The sequence below is a fragment of the Sorex fumeus genome, unplaced genomic scaffold (genome assembly GCF_029834395.1).
Source record: "Sorex fumeus unplaced genomic scaffold, SorFum_2.1 ptg000063l, whole genome shotgun sequence".
NCBI classification, from domain to species: domain Eukaryota; kingdom Metazoa; phylum Chordata; class Mammalia; order Eulipotyphla; family Soricidae; genus Sorex; species Sorex fumeus.
This window is the reverse complement of record NW_026606120.1, coordinates 34937263-34956247: the sequence shown is the minus strand read 5'-3', so window position 1 is coordinate 34956247 and position 18985 is coordinate 34937263. Positions and strand designations below refer to the sequence as shown.

The 18985-nt window shown below is 38.5% G+C and overlaps 1 protein-coding gene across 1 annotated transcript in view; it reads right to left on the bottom strand.

Moving 5' to 3' along the window:
* Positions 1-18985, bottom strand: part of FYTTD1 (forty-two-three domain containing 1) — a 30505-nt gene continuing 11520 nt past the window's right edge. The window contains exons 3-9 of the mRNA XM_056127633.1: positions 13698-13846; positions 10455-10567; positions 9160-9256; positions 8518-8579; positions 6947-7021; positions 5143-5269; positions 1-3666 (exon numbers count right to left, since the gene is read on the bottom strand). Coding sequence (XP_055983608.1) covers positions 3568-3666; positions 5143-5269; positions 6947-7021; positions 8518-8579; positions 9160-9256; positions 10455-10567; positions 13698-13846 — 722 coding nt within the window. The 3' untranslated portion in view covers positions 1-3567. The remainder of the gene's footprint in view (positions 3667-5142; positions 5270-6946; positions 7022-8517; positions 8580-9159; positions 9257-10454; positions 10568-13697; positions 13847-18985) is intronic.

Sequence of the window (18985 nt, the reverse complement as noted above, 5' to 3'; positions counted from 1 at the left end):
AATGTTTCCAATTCATCTTTAAACACTGGTAAACTTCATTTAAATAAACTCAAAATTTCAGTTTCACTCCCAAACGGCATCACCACTTGTTTTACCAAACTTTTCACTGAACAAATTTCAGACAGTAAACTATGATGACAAGGAAAAGACACATTAGAAGGCAATCATTTGTAAGCAAATCTTTAAACCCATACTACTACTATGGCCCATAGTAGTTCAAAACTTTTATTGTAAATGTTCAGAATAAATAGTATAATTAAAAACAAAAACTTCAAATTGATCTATGAAAAAAGAATCCTCTTTTAAGGGAAGCTTGAATCACACACTTGATTATTTTTCAGTGGCAAAAATAATAATGCTTTTGTCTTTTTGTACTATCAGACTATATCAAAACCCTCACAAATGCTCTACCATTGAGCTACGATCCCAGGTTCAACAACCAAGTTTCAAGGCATGCTAAGTAGTAGTGAAGAAATCTGGGGTAAGAATGATAGTACATTGGGCAGGGCGTTGCCTTGCACAGTCACCCCGGGTTCAATTCTGGCCACCACATATAGTCCCCCAGAGCTTGGCCAGGAGTAATTCCTGAACATCTGGTGTGACACCAAAACAAAAAGTGAAGAAATCGGTAGTGTTTGTTTCTGTAGTGCATAGTCAGCTGTTTCTTCCTCTTACCTTCTTTACAGTAAATATAAATCAGAACAAAAAATTACCAGTACTGCATAAAGTACAAATTATAGAGCTACGGACAGCAAAATACTTCTATATTTAACAACAACAAAAAAATTTGGCAACGAAATCTGCAGGTTTCTTACACTTGTATTTTATGGTTTCCTTGTCATTGGTGAAACTGAAGGCTTTTGGGGAAAAAAAAAAACAACACGTGCTTGATTAGAATAATGGTTTCTTCGTATGGGTCTAATATGACTTGGATGCCAAAGTAATAGTCTTTTAAGCACTGCTGGAACATGAGCTCTTACCACTCCTCTATGATACATGGATTTTCAATTAATGAGTTTAACATGAACTGATAAAAAAAGGTCTAAGGTCAAAAAACGAGTCTGAAATAAAGAGGAACTAAACTGAATGACTTCTAAAAGCTCATCTGCAGTCCAAGAAAATCTGATTCTCAATTTTTAACTCCTGGCTATTTCCTATTCAAGTAAGAAAAAAATGGTCAAAGGGTGTCGATGTAAACCGACACTGATTTATCAATTTATGTGGTACTTTGTAAACCTAAAAATTAAAAATATAATCACAAAAAATTCTTCGAGGCAGAGCACTCTAAAAATTACAACAATCTTTATAGCTAATAATAAAACAGGAGACCTGTAACATTTTGTCAAAAATGAATAGTTCAGAATAGATCTAAATTAACTCTTACCAAAAAAAAATCACCAAAAATTACACTATAAAAGCACCTTTCCTCATGAAATACAATTTTTGTGTGTGATGCACTGCATCAATGTTTTGCATACACTTTGATGCAAGAGAAATTTTAAGTTGTATTGTTAAAAAAAAAAGCTTTTAAATGAAAAACGATGACTACAGCCACATTCCACGAAAAAAAAAATTTCAACAAAGCATATTCTTTTCTTTATATGCAACATATGAGTAATCAAGAATTTTAAGTAAGATGTACAAGGGGAAAATTTTTGTTTAAAAATAAAATGACAGATGCATAAAGAGCAAAAGTTTAATATACCAAAGATACTTTGTTGTTTGATGCACTTAATGCTGATATTTAGGGCAACTTTTTTTTAAGGTTTTCCCAAAAAATGGCATTTAATAGCAGCTCTGTATAATATTTAAAATAACATGAAAGTGAAACACATCTTCATACCTTATTTTCACAAGACAGCAAGCTCACAGTCAGTTGTTTCCCCTTTGCTTTAAAATAAGCTACCTGTAATTCAAAACCAGTCTAAAGATTGTAACTGATAGATCAAATCTAGGCATTTCTACTTGCAAAAATATTCTGCAATGAGTCCTTAGCTTATGGAGACAAAGTAAATTTTATTTTCAAAATTTTTTTACTGGTTTCCAGTAATTCTTTATCACCAGACTTACTGGCAAAATTTGGATACTAAAGATCAGATTTACCTCTTTGGTATAAGCATGAAACTGTCACTGATTGCTAGCATAAACCAAGTGATCCAAAGAGTGTGAGACAACAATGAGGTCGAGTACACAACTGCAAAGCAGGCCGGAGTGATAATGTTAAGCTTGTTTTCCTTACAAGGAAATCAACATTAATAATACACTCTAGAAAAACACACCTAACTCAGATATTCTAATATTCCAGAAAACCAAAATGTCAAGCTTTAAATGACTGAACTTTTAACTTATTGCCGTAATATTTTGCTGCATTTTGGCATTATACCATAAGAGTATACAACCATCTGAAAATGTTTACCGCTCTAGCTTGGCACAACACACTAACTCCTCCTACCCATTTTTCTCATCATAAATGACTGAACTTTATAAAAGAAATCAGAATAAGATATAAAACAAGGCTATAATATAACTCTTACAATTTTCCATTTTTTTTCCTTCCTAACATATACAAGTTTTTGTTTCTGGAGTTGTATACTGTTCAATTTAGCAAGCTTAAAAGCTTAAAAAATTTGACTTTTTTAAACAAGTTGTCTAGGACTTTACAGCTATTAACTATCAAAATATCTAATTTATTTAAATAAGACTTCTAAATATCATTTGGAGAATTCTTTGTATACACTATACTGAAGACTATAGTAAATCCAAACAGTGTATCTATGACCTGATTTTTTTATTTTTAAAGACTGAACTCAGTTTTACCATTTTCAATCTGCAACTTTCTTTCAAGCTTTTTTTTATTAAATGCACCATCAGATTTTTATACTTGGAGGTCCTTCTCCAAACGTAGATAACAAGTAACTTTATAATCATGCAGTTATAGTCTTCAAACCCCAGTATTTTAGAATGAGACTAATGCCGAGAGCCAAATTTCTGGTCAAAAAATTCAGTACTAAAGATTTATACAACTCTGGAGGGATAATCTAACATTATCTGAAAAGAACCAAGTTCTAGATATTCCCACTAAGTCTTAACCCAAAACTGTAATCCGAGTAGATTTTTTTTATCTCTAATGAAGAGAAGTCAACTGCACTTATTACGTCAACACTATTAAAGGGTAAGTGATAGCATCAAAGGGACCTACTCATAGTTTGAAGACTAAGATTTACCATGGTACAGTGTAAAAAATGGGCAAAGGCAATGGGATCCTAAATATCACCATCATAAAAATAATCACGTTCTTTCTGTCTTATTTCTGCTGCATGTAGAAGAAAGAAGTCACAGAAAGAATATTTCTGTCTGGGCCACCAAGAAATCTTTCAGAACAGATAAGCATATTCCCTGTTATTCTTTCAGGGCATTATTTATACATGTTGAAAAATTCAAAAATAAAAATAAGAGTTATTTAGCCTTGTGAATTTTGTCAAATAGTTTCTTGAATTTGAGATAAATTCTTCAAGCAATTCAACTTTTAAAACTAAGTCATCACTCCGAAGTTCCTCTGCATGAGACCTATCCCACGGTCACAAAGCGGCTTCCTCCTTTGCTGAATGAGAGAGTCGCTCTCTGCTCCTTCAGGATCCCAAACCGCTCATTCAACGTCATTCCTGTCTAGAGAAAACAAAAGCAAAAGCCAACCATGTGATTATGTTTTATTTGCTTTGGTAGTTAATAGTAGTAACAGTTAAGATTTCCTGGATACTTATGTCATCTCTTAAAGTAGCAACAGTCAAGCAACAAACACCAATAAAAAAAAAATTTCTGTCCAATAAGGATATTAGTTCCATAGACTGACATTAATATATATCAAAGAAGTACTTGACAAAATCCAACACCCAAATATGATAAAGTTCTCAGCAAATAAGGACAGATGGGAACTCCCCATTCTGAAAAAGATAATCTAGTAAGAACCTAATGCTAATATACGTTCCCAAGCTTATGGAATGGTTTAAGCATAATTGTTCTCGGCACTTGATTCAACATTGTACTGAAGGTCCTAGGCCATTATAATGAAGTAAAGGAAAGGATTAAAGATTGGAAAGAAAGCTTTCCAATTGCTGTTTACAGAGAAAGATCTTGAAGAATCTATAGAATGATTTAAATAGCAAATTTATTTAGCAAAATCACAGGTGCAATGTTCATACGAATACAGTAAAAAATGCAATGTTGCACCAGGAGGATAGCTCAAAGGGCTGGTGCACCTGCTCTGCAAGATCCAGGTTAAATCCTGAGCACCGGAGCAAACCCGAGCACCATACCAACTTACAGCTATGATCCAAACGACAGGTAGTAACAAGCGTTGCTGAGGACGAGGAGATATTTAGAATTCTCATACATACTAGTTGGAATGTTGCAGCCACCTCTTTGAAAAAAAGTTACGTAAGGGCCTGGGATGTGGCTCAGGGGTAGGTAGGTAAAGCACCCGCCTTGCATGTGAGAAGTTCTGGGCACAACCCCTACATTGCAAAAAGAGAAAAAAAAAAGGTGGACTTAATAAGGTTCATCCTGTAAGAATGGCTCGATCTGGGAGGTTGGGAGCTAACTCAAAAAGTCAGTAACATGCTTTCCATGCAGAGGGCCCAGGTTCAGTAGCTGCCAATATCCCAAACACCTTGGAAGCACTCCCAAATTAACGACGCATGAGTCGTCCCTGCATACTACCAGTAAGAAAAAAAACCCCCCAAAAGGGTTAAAAATAGAACCATAATTCACACAAACTTGTACATAAATATGAAGAGGCGTATCAGTCACAATATGTTAAAGAATGACACTACAAAGTCTATTACCAATTGATGAAGAGATATGTGGTATATAACCAAACATTACTTAGCAATAAATGAAAGACAAACAATATAAATGAACTGTGGAAAAAACTATACTAAGAAAAATTATCAGTTCAAAAAGATTACATATTGGGGGCTGGAGAGATAGCACAGTGGATAGGGCATTTGCCTTGCACACGGCCGACCCAGGTTCGATTCCCAGCATCCAATATGGTCCCTTGAGCACCGCCAGGAGTAACAATTTGTCAATTAAGATATTCACAGTGAATGGTGCAAAGATTCAAAGGTGAGGGGAGGAATCTACCTGCTTTCCAACACTATTTATGTCAAATTGTAGAGGGACACCTTTAGGGACTTTCTTTACATCAGACTGCTCCCGTTTGGTCAAGAATGAGGGTACAGCAGAACGTGTTAATCGTGGTTTCTGTGTTCTATTTGAAAAAAAAAAAATTAAAGTGAAATCAGACCAGCTTAGCAATCGAAAACAAAAATTCACTTAGTACATATATACAGCTGACTTCTAGGCATTTCTATTCTATGTTCTCAAAGAAAGGTAACTGTTGCTTTATTGACTAATCTGAAGACTTAAGTACAAAATACTTCTTTAAGTAGAACTACAAACTTAGCAATATAGAGAACCGTGCTTTGAGTCCTCACTAGCTACTAAAACAATGCACACTCTGACATCTTAGTTTTTCTTATAGTCATGGAAAAGTCTAGGTTCTTTTCATTTCAATCTACAAAGCTTATGATATAAAGTTTATAAGGTAATAATACAATGACATAGCAAAAGTCAACTAGATACAAGAATATACCATATAGGGGCCAGAAGGACGGCACAGTGGGCAGGGCATTTGCTCTGCAAGTAGCCAGCCCAGATTTGATCCCTGGCATCCCATATGGTCCCCCGAGCACCACCAGGAGTAACTCCTGAGTGCAGAGCCAGGAGTAACCGTGAGCATTGCCAGATGTGACCCAAAAAGCCAAAAAGAAAAAAAAGAGAGAGAATATATTACACAGCAGCGTCCTTTAATATTGGTATACTGCATCTAGATTATAACCATCAGTCTGTGAAACACATGCAGAACTGTTATTGGTAAAAAGGTGAAAGAAAGATTAACACCTGTCACACTCAGGAGGAAAAGCAATATTCAAAACACTAGGATGTAAAAGGGAGTGAAAATTAGTATTATTTTTTCTTTTATTATATGTTTAAGTTTATGTACATAATGTTATATATGCACAGATTTTTAAAAATGAAACTATGATCTTATAAAAAAAAGTGGTGACTAAAGAAATCCAGAACCTGGAATCAAGAAACTTTTCTTTTTAAGTTCAAATTGTTTCCATTTTCAACCTTAAGTGTCATGTTTTATCCTTGCCTCAATTTATCCTCACTTGGACATCATACTTTGATCAACATCCGATACTTTTTATTATTTTATATGCTCAGAGGTTGTAATTGTCTTTTGTTCAACATGGTTATAAATTTTTTAATTTTATTATTATTATTAGTTTGTATTGAATCACTGTGAGATAGAGTAACAAACTTTCATGTCTGAGTCTCAATCATACAATGATCAAACACCCATCCCTCCACCAGTGCACATTCTCCACCACCAATGTTCCCAGTTCCCAGTATACTCCCTGCTTTCCAACCTTCCCCCTGCCTCCATGACAGACAATTTCCCCCTACTATGCTATACTATGCAGCTATTAGCAAAGATGAAGTCATGAAATTTGCTTAAAAGTGGATGGACATGGAGAGTATCAAGCTAAGTGAAATGAGTCAGAAAAAGAGGGACAGACATAGAATGACTGCACTCATAGAATGACTGCACTCAGTCCTATAAAATAACATAGTATGAGACTGACACCCAAGGACAGTGGACACAGGGGCCAGGAATACTGTCCCATAATTAGAAGCCTGTCTCATGACCTGGGGGAGAAGGCAGCTGGAATGGATAAGGGATCACTAAGACAGCGATGGCTGGAAGACTCTTTCGGGATGGGAGATGTGTGCTGAAAGTAGATAAAGGACCAAACGTCATAACCTCTCAGTATCTGTATTGCAAACACATTTATAACTTTTTAAGTTAAAAACTTACATTGGGGACTGCACTGCTCCTGGATTGTCAATAGATACAGTCAAAATTCCTCCATTTGTGGTGGAAGTGCGCCATCTAGTTTAAAAAAAAAAAAAGTAATTACCAAAAATGAAATTTATGTACTCTTAAGAAAAACAGCAGGACCCCAGCATAATATAATCAGTATCATGAGTGTAGGAACTAAAGACACTTCATCCCTGTGTTTTTTTTTCCAGTACCTGAGACTGAACCTAGTATCTGACAAAATGAATGTACCATTGTGCCACATCTGTCCCTTATTCTGTTCTGAAAGGCTGCTCGGTTACTTCCCTCCAGGAACAGTATCTTACCAAGGCTATTTAGGCGCATTATAATATCCTTAAATTTCCCTATGTATAACTAAAACTTTGATAGTCACTGCCACTTTCTTTGTGTCTGTTATAATTTTAAATACACTTAAATCTTTCTGGAGTGTCTTCTTTAGATCCTCTCCCCACTCTATGAAAGGACAGTAACTTCTATTCCTTCCACAACTTTTCTCATTTTGAACTTAATTTTTTATGACTTCTGCTTTTAATCAAATCTGATGTTTATATCATATTGCTACCAAATTATTATTTTGTTCTGTTTTGGGGACAAATCTGATAGTGCTCAGGGGACTTTTCCTGACTCTGTGCTCAGGGGATAATATATCTGGATTGCAGGGATTAAACTGGGGTCAGTTGTATGCAAGGCAAGTGTTTACTTCCTGCACTGTATCTCCAACCCTTTTCTTTATAGGCTTTGAATTCTCGAATTCAAAATAACAACACGTATGTCATTACAAATATTTAAGTGTTGTTTACTGCAGAAACCCTGGTTATCATTTCCTTTCTATGCTTTCAAGTTATGACCTTTATACCAAAAATATACTGTGTCAAGTTCAAATGGTTTTCTTTCTTAAACTACAACTGCTCAACATCATGCCCTACTTTTGTTGGCACTGTAAATGGGACATCAATATGTTATGATTGTTTTCCAAAAAGTAAGCATTATTTTTAAAAGCTTATGCTCAAATGTGTCAATCACATTTATAGAATGCTGAAATTCACATTTGGGGGCCAGAGTGCCAGCATACCTGGTAGGTGCCTGCATGGTTCACTCAGGTTCAATCCCCAGCACCCAGTTACTGCAAGATGTGCCCCTAATACGCACCCCAAAATACAATGGCAATGTGAGTACCAAAGAAAGTGAAAATAAAATTACTGTTTTTTAAAGGCTTACAAATTTTCTAGATTTTTAATTTTCTATTGTTTACCCTGAATAGAATCATGTATACAGTAACAGTACAGAACATTTTTAAAAGCTATTTAAAATAAAATAAAATGGCAATTAAAATAAACTTTTTAGAGAACAAAGTATTTCATGCAAAACTTTGTAAAAACACTGACATGAAAACATAATAGACTTCTGGAAGAAAAAATAAACAAAATTATTTGCTCAATTTCTTTTGGGTTTCATTTAATTTCTTTTTGACCGAGGCACAAAAGAACTTGGTTGGTAGTATACTAAGAGTTTTGAAATGGTAACTTGAAAGACAAATGGAAACTTACTGACGCGTTCTCTTCGCTACTGCATCGTTTAGCAGCTGTTCTGTGTTCAACTGTGCCTGAACCTGAAAAGAAAACAAACCAGGAGATTCTTATAGAATGCATAAAATTTTAATGCAATGAGCTATATATAATGCTTTGTAACTTTATAACCCAATATGGGATGTAAGGGTGTGTAACTATTCTAACACCTCCTTTGTTGGTATTCATGTAGTAGAAAAAGCGGTTAATACAGGTTTATTTCTAAATAACATAATAGATTATTAGATAACACTATGTAGGAGGGTTACAAAAGAAATGAAGTATATGAACAAAAGAAAACTGGTCTAATGTTTTTTGGTGACATGCGGCAGTGCTCAGGGGCCTGTCTTTGGCTCTGCACTCAGGAATCACCCCTGGCCATGCTCAGGGAACCACACGGGATTACCAGGAATCAAATCGGGGCCAGCTGTGTGCAAGGCAGATGCCTTACCCGATGTACTCTCTCTCTGGCCCCTATTATGTTCTCTTTATTCAAAAACCACCTCCTACCCTAAACTGTGGATCTAAAGCCAGGCCTCTGACATTAGGATTATTACTAAAAGTAAACAGGATCCTTTTGGAGGAAAAAGATAATACCTCCCAGGTTTTGGGGTTTTTTAATACCTTCAGGCCTCTTCTGAAAAGAAAAGTTGCCTGACGAGTGTCCTTCTGATGACTTAATTTATTTCCACTCCTGGTGAAATTGGCTGGAATGTTATTTCTGCAATAAAACCACATACACCATGAATCTTCTAGCCCACTTAAACTGTCAAGGATCTTGAGAAAAATAGTTAAACTTCATAAGCTAGAAATCTGAGGAACATTAAATGTAAAGACTGTATCACTTCCTTATTTACCTGACACTACTGAGATGACTTATAATATTCCTCATTTTCTGTATTACTTAATAACCAACAAACTATATATATAATAGTTCTGAAGAATTAAAAACATTTTAAATCCTATTTTCTAAATTTTGTAAAAGGCCAACTTGTACAGATTTTTTTATAGGATTAGAACAAATATCTATGTGCTGAAAAAAAATTTTTTTAATTTTTTGAAAAAGTATCTTCCCCAGTTTTCTCTTCCTCAAAGAGAAATTTTATAAATTAGAAACTTTATAAATATGAATCAATGAGGAGCTTACTTTTTGACTTTTTTCAATGCAGAGAAGTGCATTATATCTAATTTGACTCTCACCAATTCCTTTCTAGTTTCTATAGTAAATTAGCAAAATATGAGAAAACAAATTTTCATATATGCTATACTTATAGTTATGCAGTTATTTGTTTAAACAGTTACATTTAAGCACTTCTAAGTGCTTAGCAAGCTATTCTAATTTTACTTCCGATCTTGAGACTCAAAAGCAGAATTTTCCTAACTACCCCAATTAACACGTAGGCATTACTAAATCATGTAACGGACAAGCTTTTATTTGAGAAGTTCCCCTTTTCCATATGATTACCAAAAGAAAAAGAAATAAGTAAAACTGTAGTTCTGGCCATCCCATTGATATAAAGACTTTATTGCAGATGTTTTGGTTTATCATCTGTAAGAGATGAAGAAATGGGGGCTGGAGTGATAGCACAGCAGATAGAGCATTTGCCTTGCACATGGCCGACCCGAGTTCGATTCCCAGCATCCCATATTCCCCGAGCACCGCCAGGAGTAATTCCTGAGTGCATGAGCCAGGAGTAACCCCTGTGCGTCGCTGGGTGTGAGCCACAAAGAAAAAAAAAAGAGAGATGAAGAAATGGTACTTGAAACTAAAGAACCATCACTGTTAGTTTTTCTTTCTGCCCACTTTATCCTTACAAAGTACAAAATAATGTAACAAAAGTATTCAGTACACTGAATACTTGGTACAAGGGTATCTTTATACAGGATAATGTATAACTGTCCTTTATTTGAGTACTTACTTTCTATTCAGCTGATTAGGTCTCTTGAGAACAGCAACTGGTTTCCTCTGCACATCATTTTGTCTCAGAAGGTTTGTCTTCCTTTTTAACACTGGAAAATACCGTTCTACATTCTTTCAGAAAGCAAGAAACCATGTTAATCAGAATGCCTTTTGCTATATTCCCTCGACAATAGGCATTTCTTCTGAGGCAGAATAGTGAATGAACAACGTATGCAGGTAAGACTCTTGAAAATTTCCATTCCAAGTTACTGAAAATGCAACAATCACATTCTACTTCAATACTCGCAATTAAAGGAGGTTGAAAAGTATTTTTTCTATTTTGGCTATGTTCAGTTAGAAGTGTTCCAGGGATACACCGGCAATGGGGAAAACTAATCTTGGCCTAATGAATTAGGAAGCCAGTGATGTAATTTAGGGTCTATTATGTAAACATGAATTCTGTCATCAAATGCAAGAATAACAAGGTCAACTTCCAAAATAAATGTGTAGACAAGAGTGAAAAAGTAAATTGTGATAGCAAAGCTTGAGTAGAAATGACTATATAGAAAAATAGGAAATCATGAAAATTCAAGTATTGAGAGTTGAGGATGCACCTCAGTGGCAAACCTTAAGCACCTCGTGTATAAGGTCCTGGGATCCATGTGTGTTTTTCTTTCTCCCTCTAGAAGGCCCTGGGATCCCAATCTCTATCTCTCAGTATCTTTCTCTCTCAATAAACATCAAGATTTTCTCCCCTCAAATAAAACTTTGCCCCATAACTAAAGTCTAAAGCCTAAGTCAGGTTTCTAAACTTTCCATGAAGTCTATTCAAAGTACTTGCTTAAAAATATTATACTGATCATAACATATGATTTATAACATATACTTAACCTGGGTTCCCTTGTACTCTAAATGAAAATATTCATAATTTGAAATAAAGTCAACTAAATTTATAAATGTCTTCATTGTCTGTGAACATTTGGGAAAAATGTAAAAATGGAATAAAGAATATAGAGGAGTTGGAAGACAGCATATGCCTGACCTGGATTTGACTCTCAGCACCACATGGTCTCCTAAAGATCCCTGAAAGTAGCCCTGGCACTTACCAAGCACTACAGGTACAGTCCTGAACACCCGTAAGCACCACTGGGATAAATATGGTGGTGCCCAGTACTGCAGACTTCAATCAGAACCATATTCTTGGGTTGGCTGAATAGTCGATAGTATTACCCCCAAGGTCCCCCTGAGCATTTCTTGGGAGGTCACCATTCTCCACAAAAGCATACCAAGGGTAGCCAGGAGATGGCTTAGTAGTAGAGCATGTGCCCTGCAAAAGCAAATCCCTGTATTTGATGCCTAATACCACTTAAAAACCAAAAAAAAAAAAATAATAATAATAATAATAAAAAACAAACCAACTAAGATTAAGTATATAGGCTGTCAAATCAGACTAATGGTCCAGTCCCAACTTTATATTCTGACAATAACAGCACTCTGAGGTAATAAGGATAGTTCAATCATGAACAACCACCCCCATCCATACCACCACTGGACGTAGCCCCAAGGCTGGAAGCTCCAATGAATACTTGGGGTTTGCACCAAGGACTACATGTACGCAGCAGTACTTGGGGGGCCACGTGATGCTGGGAATCACACTAGAATAGATACATTCTGAGCATGTGTCCTACCAAATATATCATCTTCTGGCCCCAGAACATGGACTTTAATATTTCATTTAGCACGTTTAATCTTTTTGTTTTGGAGAGCACACCCAGAGATGCTCAGTTTACGCCTGTCTGTAGTTAGGAATCAGACCTGGTAGGTTTGGGGACCCATATGGGATGACAGAGATCAAATCCGGGTCAGCCACATGCAAGGCAAGTGTCCTACTTACTCCAGCCCCCCCTTATTAACATGCTTGAGATGTGCTCATGCTGTCCTGTGTATGAACATTTCTTTTCTAAGAATGTTTTTTAATAACAGAATTCTATAGTATAGAAATAAGGTACTTACTTTTATTTTTAATAATTAAATAATCAGAAAAAAAGATCCAAACAACCCATTACTAGAAAATAGCTGCTAAAATGCATATTAAATCACTGTTACTGTCCTCCCATTGTTCACTGATTTGCTCAAGCAGGCCCAGTAACGTCTCCATTGTGACACTTGTTACTGTGTCTGGCATATCAAATACGTCACAGGTAGCTTCCCAGGCTTTGCATATTAAATAATCAGACAAGAGATTCAAACAACCCATTACTAGAAAATAGCTGCTACAATACATGAATATGGATATATAATACACACACACAAACACACAATCATGTTTTAATTGCCAAAGTAAGGGTTTGGGGTTTGTGGTTCAATGACAAAATATGCCTCACAGTCTCAGGTTCTGGGTTCAATCCTTTACACACCCAACAACAACAAAAAAGCCAGTTAAAAATTACACACATGGGGCTGGAGCGATAGCTCAGTGGGGAGGGCGTTTGCCTTGCACGCAGCCAACCCGGGTTTGATTCCCAGCATCCCATATGGTCTCCTGAGCACCGCCAGGAGTAACTCCTGAGTGCATGAGCCAGGAGTAACCCCTGTGCATCGCCAGGTGTGACCCAAAAAGAAAAAAAAAAAAACTACACACACATAAGAGGTAAAGTCAGAAATCTGTACAAAATATAAAAATTTGTATTTAGGCATATGCAATTTTATTCTTCATGAGTTATAAGTTTTATTGTTAACAAATTTACTATTTTAAGGTATAAAGTACATTATAATAAAAATATTTTTCAATAAAAATATTCAAGAAAAATTTTATTTCAGGGCCCAGAGTGGTAGCACAGCGGGTAGGGCGTTTGCCTTACACACGGCCGAACCAGGTATGATTCCAGCATCCCATATGGTCCCCTGAGCACTCCCAGGGGGTAATTCCTGGGTGCAGAGCCAGGGGTAACCCAAAAAGCAAAAAAAAAAAAAAAGTATTTCAATAAAAATGCTAGAGGCCAGAGCAATAGTAGAGCATGCAGGGTATATGCCTTGCAAGTAAGTGGCTGACCCAGTCTGATCTCACCATCCCATAGGGTCCCATAAATCCAGCCAGGAGTGATCCCTTAGCACTTACCCCTTAGTGCTAAGGGTGTAAGCCCTTAACATCGCTGGGTGTGGCCCCAAAACTTAAAAAAAAAAAGCCTCCCAAATTCACTCAAAGAAATACTAATACAAATAAAGGAAGAGGGTATCTGACTCAGGATTAAGCCATAATTACCTTGTCACTCAGAGGTGGTCGATTCATAGGACTAATTCCCTTTCGAATTCCAGCTGCTTTCCTAGCTGCAAGGCCAGTAACAACTCCATAAGGACGTCTCTTTCCAGGCATTACTCTTCCCCTATGACTCAGACTATTCTTACCAAAACCTACAAAAAGAAAGGGACAGAAAGACATAGAACACAACAGAATAACAAAGAGGCTACAGGATATTTTACTTCTTCAATGAAAGTGTAAGGCTGTTGTGTATTCAAAAAATGTGTGTGCGGAGTGGACTCTCTCACCGCGTGTGTTCAGTGGCCAAGAGCTGCTTCCCCGCCCCATCTAGAGCTGCCGCCAACAGCTGACTGGAGGGAATAGGGCGCCAGCCTGGTTGGTCATCAGCTGCTGTCCACTCCATTCTCCCCACACGCCTCTTCCAGTCTCACTGAGCGCCCCGTTCCTGCCTCACACTGCACTCATTCCCATCTCCTGCCTTCCCCCACCCCAGTCTCTCACTCTGAGCACTGGGGGTAGCAACCACAACCAGGCCAGATAGCACAATCAACATTCCTTCCAGGGAAGCTCTCCTCCTGCTAGGAGATCTGCTCAAGGCATAATTTCATTTCAGGACATACTTCTCCTTTCCTAAATCCATAAACAATCATCTTAGATTTACTTCTTTTTTTTTTTTTTTTTTTGCTTTTTTGGTCACACCCGGCTATGCTCAAGGGTTACTCCTGGCTCTGCTCTCAGGAGTTACTACTGGCGGTGCTTGGGGGACCATATGGGATGCCAGGGATTGAATCCGGGTCAGCCGCATGCAAGGCAAATGCCCTACCCGCTATATTATCACTCTGGCCCCGATTTACTTACTTAATAATCTTTCTAGTCATTCTGTATGGACACAGTAAGAGATTATATTATATTTATATGGTGGTTCTCCTGGGGACGTTTCTCTACAGATCCCAGACTACAGCTCTCAGACCAGATTAGTCCTTCCTAACCCCAGTAGGGTTCTTGTCCAGTTACTTTTCTTTGGGTCATGACAGAATTAGTCCACGACCATACTCTTAGCATACTGTAAGTTTCACGGTGCTTGGCCTGTCCCATTTCAATGCCAGGGTAGCTTATATCTTGTCCTAGGTTGATCCAGTCCCTTCGTTCGACCCTGCTTTTGGGGTGATAGGAACCAAGGGCAACTGAAGCTTAAGTCAAGTAAATATAACAGATGCCAGGACTAAATATTATTCGGGGACATTTAACTCCCAGGTTACAAAATCATAACATTAACTCTCTTCCTGTATCTATACGAAAAGGACATCGCTCTAAACTATGCAAAAGACATGAGGGAAAGAGAAAAACAGTATTTCACTTATAAATACAAAACTCAGAGTCGTTAGAAAAATCCGACCTTACGAGTCAGTCTGATTTGGGGATACAGGTGATTCAGACAGGGGAAGCAGAGCACAGAGGAGAGGTTAAAGATAAACACAGAGGAATGGGAATGCCGCAAGAGCACTGTGATGGGAGTAATCCAATAAACCTAAGGTCCCTGCAGCAAGGGAGAAAGGACAAACCAATGTTATCCTACAGATGTGTACTTATTTTTATGTAGAAATTTTCAAAGTTAATATTTAAATGTTTGTGACTTTCTTTTGGTTTGGCCCCACACCCAAGAGTACTCAGCACAGGAATCACTTATGGTGGTGGTGAAGGACCATATGCAGTGCCAGGGACCAAACCAGGGTCAGCTACAGGCAAGGAAAACACCTTATTCCCGGGGTCTCCTCCTCCCCTTTCCCTTCTCCCCCTCCCCTCCCCTCCCCTCCTCTTCTCTCTCTTTCTCTTTCTCTCTCCTCTTCTCCTTTTCCTATCCTCTCCTCCCCATGTGTACACATATATAAACACACATATAGATAAAAATCTTTTGAATAAAATGTTTCTCCTTGGGCCACACTCAGCAATGCTAAGAAATCATATGCAGAGTTGCCAATCAAACCAGCATGAGTTACATGCAATTAAATCCCTATTCATTTATTAGAGATAATAAGCTTCTAAAGAAAGAATATCTGAACTGGAAGGAGCCAGACCATTGTAAAGGACTATGAAAGACTAGAGAATTCTATGGTTGCCCCTCTAGTTACAAAGACAGCTTTGTTCCTGAGCAATGTGGTAATCACTAATCACATGTACTTATGAAATACCTAAACTATAACTGTTCTGAATTGGAAATAACAAAAAATGTACAATACTAATAAAAAAATACAGACATTGAAAATCCCAAGTAAGCTTTATGGACATATTTTAATATTCATGGCATGTGACATTATTGGTTTTACTTTTCTAAGCATCTTACCTATTTTTAAGCAGTAACTTTTTTGGCGGGGGGGGGGGGGGGGTGTCACACCGTTGATGCACAGGGGTTACTCCTGGCTCATGCACTCAGGAATTACTCCTGTCAGTGCTCGGGGGACCATATGGGATGCTGGGAATCAAACTTGGGTCAGCCACATGCAAGGCAAATGCCCTACCTGCTGTGCTATCACTCCAACCCCCGATCTACTGATTTTATTCTAGATCACTCCAGCCCCCAGTAGTAACTTTTTTAATGAAGAAAAAAATAAGTGCAAACTGTAGATTATTAAAAGCCTTTAAGGTGCATACATATGAAGTAATTACCCTCTATTATGCCACCACCTAGAGATAACTTCAACTAATTTAAGCAACTAAAAAAGTAACTGGTATTTGACAATGCCAGACCTTCAGTGTACTCAGAATAGCCTTGGTGCATGCAAGGGACCAGGGATTAAGTTTACTGCTTCATGCTCACCCCGAGTGTTTCTTGAGTTACTGAGCCAGCTTCCTGGGCTCTTTCTAAAGATCACAGATAATGGGGTTGTCCTGATCGCCTCACCACACATAGCAGCACTGGGTCTGAAGTCATGAGTTGATAATTGCCAGGCACGTCCATTAAGCTGCAAAGCTATCTTCCAGGCTGCTACCAAAATATATACGTTTCTATATTTAACTACATAATTATTTCCTCAAGATACAGATTTTTCCTGACATTCCGCCCTCTACTCCACCATCCCTGGTGAGGGCTGCCACCAGTTGGCATCAAGGGGCCTATTCCAGAATGAGAGGCAGAGCCCCTTCCTACTGGGCGGGTCCCAGCAGTCTCCACGCCAGACCTGTACCGTATTAAGAGTCACAAATAGCACCTGAAGCAATAATCTACTCAACAAATTATACACTGCTCACATTTAGGTTTCTGGAGGATAGTCAGAGAGGAAAGAGAGAACCTTCAGCCTACTCCCTCAACATCTTCCAGGTGTTAGCTACAAAGACTCACCACCAACACAGCAAGAACACTGGGAACCAATGGGGAAGCCAAAGGATTCGGGAACACACCCTGGGACCCACAAGCTCATGCAGAAGAGCCATCTCATGCCTAGGTTCACTGCAGCCAGAATCTGAAACAACCCAAGCACTCCAAACAGATGACTGAGTAAACAAAACTATGGTACATCTACACAATGAGACAGTAGGCAGCTGTTAGGAAAAATGAAGTCATGAAATTTGCTTATACATGGACAGACATGGAGAGTTTCATGCTGAGTTTCAGAGGGAGAGGGACACAGAATGTTTGCACTCATTTACGTGATATAGTACATTAAAAAAAAAACCCACCATACTATGTGAATGATATCCAAAGACAGTAAGAACCAGGGCCAGGAGGATTGGTTCATGGTAGGAAGCTTTGCCACTAAGAGGAAGGAGAGTGCAGTTAGGACAGAGAAGGGACCACTATTGACAAGGAGCTGGAAATGATCACTCTGGACAAGAGCCGCGTGCTGAAAGGAGATAAAAGTGATATGCATGGTACTCTTTCAGGAAGTATTGCAAACCACACGGTGTGAAAGGAAAATGAGGGGGCGGGGGAGGGAAGGAGGAAAAGAGGGAGAGAGAAAGAGTCTGCCATAAGGCTGAAGTGATAGCACAGCAAGTAGGGCGTTTGCCTTGCATGTGGCCGACCCAAGTTCAATTCCCAGCATCCTATATGGTCCCCTGAGCACCACCAGGAGTAATTCCTGAGTGCAGAGCCAGGAGTAACCCAAATAAATTCCTGAGCATTGCCAGGTGTGACCCAAAAAGGAAAAGCAAAAAAAAAAAAAAAAAAACGAGTTTGCAAGAAGCAAAGAGCACCTTCAAAGGACTGGAGAAACTTCCCAACATATAACACGGAGTATGGTATTCACTTAATACTTCATAAAGGTAAAGGCCCTCCCGTTGATCGTCGATTTGCTGGAGCGGGCCCAGTAACGTCTCCATTGGAGACTTTGTTGTTACTGTGTCTGGCATATCGAATACTCTCGGTAGCTTGCCGGGCTCTCCGAGAGGGGTGGAGGAATCGAACGCGGGTCGGCCATGTTGGCCGCTTGTAAGGCGAACACCCTACCCGCTGTGCTATCGCTCCAGCGGTTAATACTTCATATGGTTTTGTTAATCTGCTAGATTAACAAAAGTTAGAATCATATAATAATCATGCCAAACTGGCTTATGTTGATTTATCTCTGATAACTCTATTTTCCATTTCTTTAAGTTTTTTTGGAGCACGTAATATAGAATGAATCTGTTAATGCCTGTCAAAGAGACCAGTTTGGGCATGGGAGGAAACCTGAGGACATTGGTAGAAGAGAAGAGATATTGGTGGTGAGACTAGTACTGGCCTACTGTGTGCCTAAAACAACTCTACTCTGAACAACTTTGTTAATCAATGTCTCAATTTCTTTTTTCTTTCTTTTTTTTTTTTTTTTTGCTTTTTGGGTCACAGTGAGCAATGCTCAGGTTTTATTCCTGACTGCACACAAGAATTATTCCTTGTGGTGCTCAGGGGACCATACGGGATGCCAGGGATTGAACTCTGGTCGGTCATGTGCAAAGCTTTTTGGGTTTTGTGTGTTTGTTTCTGGGTTGCATGCACCCACTGCTGCTCAGGAATGACTCCTGACAGTGCTCGAGGATACAGGATGCTGCAGATAGAACCCAGATCACCTGCAACTAACTCACCTGGTATATTATGTCTCCAGCCCGGAGATGGAGGGGGGCGCGCGCATCTGACAGTGCTCTGGACTTCCACCTTACTCTGCACTCAGGGATCAAGCCTGGAAGGCAGGCTTGGGGGTGCAGCATAGGGGATGCTGAGCTTTGTACAAGGCACGTGCCCCACCTATTGTATTATCTCTTACGTTGCCAAGAGTGATTCCTGAGCAGAGAGCCAATTCTAAGCTCTGAGCACAGCTGGG